General features: G+C 37.7%; 1 protein-coding gene across 1 annotated transcript in view; it reads right to left on the bottom strand.

Annotated features, from left to right (window-relative positions):
- Positions 1-5,509: 5,509 nt before the first annotated feature.
- Positions 5,510-5,918, bottom strand: part of LOC103805791 (interleukin-1 receptor-associated kinase 4-like) — a 9,738-nt gene continuing 9,329 nt past the window's right edge. Inside the window, 2 exon segments of the mRNA XM_009078453.1 lie at positions 5,510-5,542; positions 5,641-5,799. Coding sequence (XP_009076701.1) covers positions 5,510-5,542; positions 5,641-5,799 — 192 coding nt within the window.

Below are 5,918 nucleotides of genomic sequence, written 5' to 3'. Positions count from 1 at the left end.
TAGGGAAATAATGCTTTGACACTACTAGTCCTTGATAAAACTTGTTTTATCTTATCTATTATTTTGTTTGAAGATACAAGCTTGTTACTGACATCTGAGATTGCACTATATAATGTGAAGATTGCAATAGTTGGTTTTACTGTGGTTTTTTTATATGCAGTAGGAATCTGACACTCCCACTTCTTTCATTTAATCTTACACACTACATCAGTCCAATTCAATAGCTCTTGATCCTCAGCTAATCTCCTGCTTGCCCTTAGCCACTGTGTTCTTTTCCTGCCCCTTGCCTTCTTCCTCCAGGGTAAGGAGTTGGTCTTAGAAGTGTTTCTCATATGTACTACCTGTCAGGCAAATGTTATTGTTTCTTATGACACTCCCACTTCTTTCATTTAATCTTACACACTACATCAGTCCAATTCAATAGCTCTTGATCCTCAGCTAATCTCCTGCTTGCCCTTAGCCACTGTGTTCTTTTCCTGCCCCTTGCCTTCTTCCTCCAGGGTAAGGAGTTGGTCTTAGAAGTGTTTCTCATATGTACTACCTGTCAGGCAAATGTTATTGTTTCTTAAACATGGTTTCATATGTACTACCTGTCAGGCAAATGTCATTGTTTTTTTAACATGGTTACTGTGTCTGCAGCTCATTGTACACTGTAATTAAATGTATTTCTAGTTGAACTCTGAATCTTTGCAGCACACCTAATTCACTTCGGGGGTTTTGTTTTGTTTTTAAGGAAAGCTTTTGAGTGTAGCAGTTAAAACTTCTGCTAAAGGGGGTTTTGTTTGAATTTAGTATTCCTGCCAAGTGCCAGCCACAGCAAGAGTGTGTGTACATTGTTACACATTTCTGAGCCAGTAAAGTTCAACTTTTATATACTAAATGTTTTAAATAATGGAACAGTTTGACCTGATATGGTCATGTGCATCTTGTGGGGCTTTCCTTGCAATGATTTTTTGTTTCCTAATCCTGCCCTACATAGATGAGGATAGAAGGTGGAAAAGTTAATCTGGAGGATGATGAGAGCTGGGTAAGTGACTATGGGAGGGCATTTATGATGAGCTGCTTTAGAGTTCAGCCCAAACCAGCCATTTTAAGTTATCTTACTTGAAAATATTCTGTGTGGGTGTACGAACTCCTGACTAGCCAGCAGAGTCATGTCCTGAACATATGTTCCCCTCACCTTTCCCTGAGAAGGGAATTGTATGAAGTCTTGCACTGCTGGCTGTCTCTCCAGGCCTCTTGGAGCTATTCTCCTGACACAGCAATAAGAAGCATTTGATCTTTTTGTAAGCTCTACCACGTTTACATCTGCAGAGTTGCCTCCACTGTTGTTAATGAATGTTCAGAACCAGCACAAAATGTGGGTGTTAATCAGGGTTATTCCTTTAACTGTCATAAAGCCCAAAAGCAATGCAGCTGCTTGCAGTTAACTCTCAAGCTATTAAACACTTAATTAACATGACAGGTAGTTATTTTTTACATGTTTATGTTGCAAGGTAGGGAGATTTTGATCTTTTAAAACACTTGTATGAGAGGTTAAACTAATCAAGGTAATAATTGTGCTATTACACATCGATAAAAGAAACTTTTGATCTACAGTGTCTATGTATTCAATGAAAACCACCTTCAGATGCTAAAATTAACTAAGTTTATCTATTTTGTAATTTACTTTATAAATAAAGATTGATGCTTTAGTTTGGTATTGTCTGAGTCATTTCATACTAACGAAGATCTCTATTCCAACATTGGGATGTGTAACAGGCAGTTCCCATGGGATTAGAAAGTAGTATAGAGAAAGTGATTGCAGGGTGTAAGCAGGGAGGGAGGAGAGTGGAAACAATTCCTGACTGTTGCTGTTGGACAAAAATCACTATGTTAGAAACAGCTACTTTCCTGTTGCCTTATGGAAGAAGCATAGGGGACTCAATAACAGTATCCGAGTGTGTTCATCTCTTGAGGTTTTTTGTTTTCAATAATAAGCCCCTTCAAAAATTTCTTCTTTTAAAATGCTGAAAGTAATTGACTGGTAATTGAACAGGTATATCTGTTGTTACTTGCTCAGCATGAGCAGTTATAATTAAACCACTCAAATGATGTTCCATTAATGCTTTTTTTGTCTAAACTGAAAATGATTTGCTTTAAGACCTCCTGTTGCCCTGAAAATTCAAGCTGAAAAGAACACTTAGTGGTTTGGCTTTTCTCTTAACTGTCCTGCCAACACATCGTCATGGGGAAATCTGCGATACAGCAATTTTGCAACTGAAGGAAATCTGGAGATGTGTTCAATTAGGATTTAAGAGAATGATTTTAATGCAAAATGCTCTACAGAAAGAAAGCTATAAGAGGAGCAGGTGTAAGGTAAGGTGTAAGGAGGGAACAGGCCTCTGTGTGACCGTGAATATCAGCAGTTTTATTTGCCTTTTGGTCAGTGGGTGGTAAATAAAACTCCCAGCTGGCCCACTCAAATCTAAAGAGGAGGCACTGCTTCGCATTTCAGTAATATGAAGTACTGTCTGGTAAAAGGTATGTTGACTCAAAAGGCAACTGGACAAACTGATCGAAGTTTGATAGAGGCTTAGTAACTAACAAAGACCTTGCGTCCTTTTCAGAGTTAATGAGCTGCAAACTGTACAAAGCCATTGCATTCCATGTATCTCTACATGTGTGTCTTGTTCTTGATTTCGTTCCTCAGCAGCCACTGGGCTCATGTCCCAGCCCTGGGGCTGTACACACACAGCAGCTCTGGCTCACAGCAGCCATTCTGTTACCTCCTGCTGTAGCCAAGGGGAGAACTCTTGCCCTTCCTACTAGGTTTTCTTAAGAGCAATTTTCTTTGGCTCATTAGCATTTGCTTTTATCTTGCTATTGCTTTCTAAAGTCTTACTTGGAATTGTAATAAATCACTCTTGCTGGTTTGTGTTCATACTTCCTCCTGAGGGTGACTGAATTGCTTTATGGTACAGTTCTCTAGATCCTTAATGTGCAAACAGTTGGGTCTTTCACTGAGGAGAGTGACCCTCTAATGCCCTCCATGGCACTGTCCCATGTAGGCCAACCATATTAACCCTGTCTGTGAAAAAAAGAACATCTTCCAGGTGGAGCTCTCTTCACTCACCAGGAACTGTACTGGATTTCTCTCTCCTCCAGTTCTATGAAACTAGGTCACCCCATTATTCACAATTAGCTTGAATGACTCGAGTTACTGATTTTTATCTTAGAAAGCTTTACTATAATAATTAACACAAAGAACTATGAATATTTTTTGCAAGGAATAAAGGAAACAAGTCAGCTACTCTTAGCCCCTGTTAATGTCTATAGGTGCTGACTTTATTGTATGAAGACCTCAAAAAAAATCTGGGATGGGAAAGGGAAATTCCCTCTCCTTGGACCCTCCGTATTTTTAAAAAAAATAGTTCCCACATAAGCTAGCTAGGCTTTACCTAATTAACACATTTTTATTCCTCACTACTAAAGTTCATGAAGTCTTTTTTTTAAATTGTAGGAAATGGTTGCTAACATGCTTCACTTTCAGTGAAGGAGGCAAAACTACTGCCAAAACCTAATGTACTGAGAGCAGCACTGGAAATAGTCAGGGTCTGCTCTAACAGGATAGAAACTCACATGTGTGTAGCTAAGATTCTCCTAATAGGTCTGCTCTAACAGGATAGAAACTCACGTGTGTAGCTAAGATTCTCCTAATGTTTAAGAACATTGCAGTTGGGGTGTGAACAAAGACCTTCTACTGCAACTGAGGTGCACAGAGCAGACTGGAGAGTTCCTAACAGCAAACACACTTCAGGACAACACTATGGATGTATTCCAGCTCTAGGGAATAGCAGAAAGCAGACATGATCCAGTAAGAAACCTTCATGTAACAGCTGGAGATGTTTAAAACTGAAGAAATGGCTTCAGCAGATTTTATTCTGATTTAGCTTTAGAGCAGCTTCTTTCTCCACAAGCTCTGGTTCAGAGTTTTACTCCATGCAAAGAGGTTAGCATAATGTTATTGACAGAAATGCAAGCGACAGAAAATTATGATTAGTTCCAAGGCTCAAAGTTTAAGTAGCAGAAAGATTCATCTGCAGTGATAATGCAGAGTTTTTATTTATGGTAACAGCTTTTTACAACTTATGCTTAATAAAACTAGAAGCCAATTGGGTGGATCCCTTCTAATTAATCTGTTTGAAAAGGCAATACAAAATGAGGTAATAGACAGAAATCTAGTTGTGTAAATACATTAGAAATCACATCCTTTCTACAAAAAGATATATATCCCTGAATGCAGTCAGATAATTTCTCGGTGTTTCCTCTTCTTTTAATAATCATGGAATTTCAAATTTAACTGTATGGCAGATTATTTTCCTACCCCTAAGCTGCCAAGAAAGTTCATGAGGTGCAAAATGGGTTTATATGAAAATAACCTCTTTTGTTTACAATGGTAGTATTTTCATACTTAGTCCAAAGTATCTGGAATCTTACTAGTCACTTTCATTTTGCTTTGATCTGTCAGTGTTTCTATTCTGAAAAGCTTTCCATGTTGCCTTTTTGGAACTGTATTTTAATATTTACACCATATATTAAAAGTAGCTTAATTATTTGACTATGGAAAATGCAGAATTGTTCTAACAGCATTATTCTGACCCCTTTAACAAAAGAAACCATCTGTACTTACAATCCACATTGAATCCTCTCCTAAAGTACTAAAAATACTCAATCCTCTCCTAAAACAGTCAAAGAAGCTAAGAGTCTTCCTATGAATAAAAATTAAATGGTTTGTCATCATACAGAGTTCACTGTAATAAAGCATTTGCAAGTGCAAATGCATCTGCACTGCAAGATAATTATTTTGCTCAGGAATCCCTGAAAGCAAAAAACAACCTCGAATACGTCTTGCAGCATTTATTTGACTAAAACTAATGCCCAGAAGACTTTCTGAAAAATAGCTGCATTAAAACATGCTATTAGACCACTCACACTAATATGAATTCTCAAATTAAACTGCTAAATAGAAGTTTGTTTTAAACGGCCAATACTGTTGTCTTTTCCCCAAAGGGCATTAAGTGCCATTTACAGCTATTAAATGTTTTTGTCTTCAATAGAAGGTCCAGTACACCTGATCAAGAAAGCAATCTGCAGAAAAAACACTCTGCCCTGTTACTGTCATGTGCCTTTGCAGCAGACATAAATGACACTTGGAAATAAAAAGAATCAAATAGATTTTAATATGGAAATGCATTTGAAAAGCTGTGGAGAAGATGATGTACCAGCACTGCAATTTGTTAATACAGAAGAAATGTTCTCATATTAAGGGCCCAGTGGCTGAGGAGATGTGAATGCGCTACTGAGCTAACAAAAAGAGCACAATGGTGACAGGTGAACAGCACATCTCATGTGTGTGAGAAAGTTCTGGAAAGGAGAAAAGCCAGTAATGTTGCCCTAAATACTGATTGAATATTTGCTACTGGGGTTTACTCCATTATAAAAACATTTGTGTACCAGAAGAAACATATCAATTTTTCATCTCTTCGAGATGCTGTTGGACCTGCAAGAGAACAGACAGAAATGTAAATAACTGACACTGCAACCAGACACATGGTCACACACATTCAAAATAAGCCTTTTATCTGAGAGACTACATACCATCTTAATGTCTGGCCTTCTGTTTTTTTTGTCATTCAGACATCTCTGGGCAATTGAATACATTTTATGGACTGAAGGTACATCCCAGTCACTCATCTTTTTATCAACATAATCCTCAATAGTTGCTTCCTCATCCTCAATTTCATCTTTGATACCTAACTACAAGAGAGATTGAACCAATCAGCAAATAATGTTGTAAGCATCTGAACGTTATGTATTCCACACTAACACTTTGAAAACTGCCTTTTGAGTTTTCATTTCTTTTCTCAACCACTTTT

The sequence above is a fragment of the Acanthisitta chloris genome, unplaced genomic scaffold (assembly GCF_000695815.1).
Source record: "Acanthisitta chloris isolate BGI_N310 unplaced genomic scaffold, ASM69581v1 scaffold18567, whole genome shotgun sequence".
Taxonomy (NCBI): domain Eukaryota; kingdom Metazoa; phylum Chordata; class Aves; order Passeriformes; family Acanthisittidae; genus Acanthisitta; species Acanthisitta chloris.
This window is presented reverse-complemented; position numbering and strand designations above follow the sequence as displayed.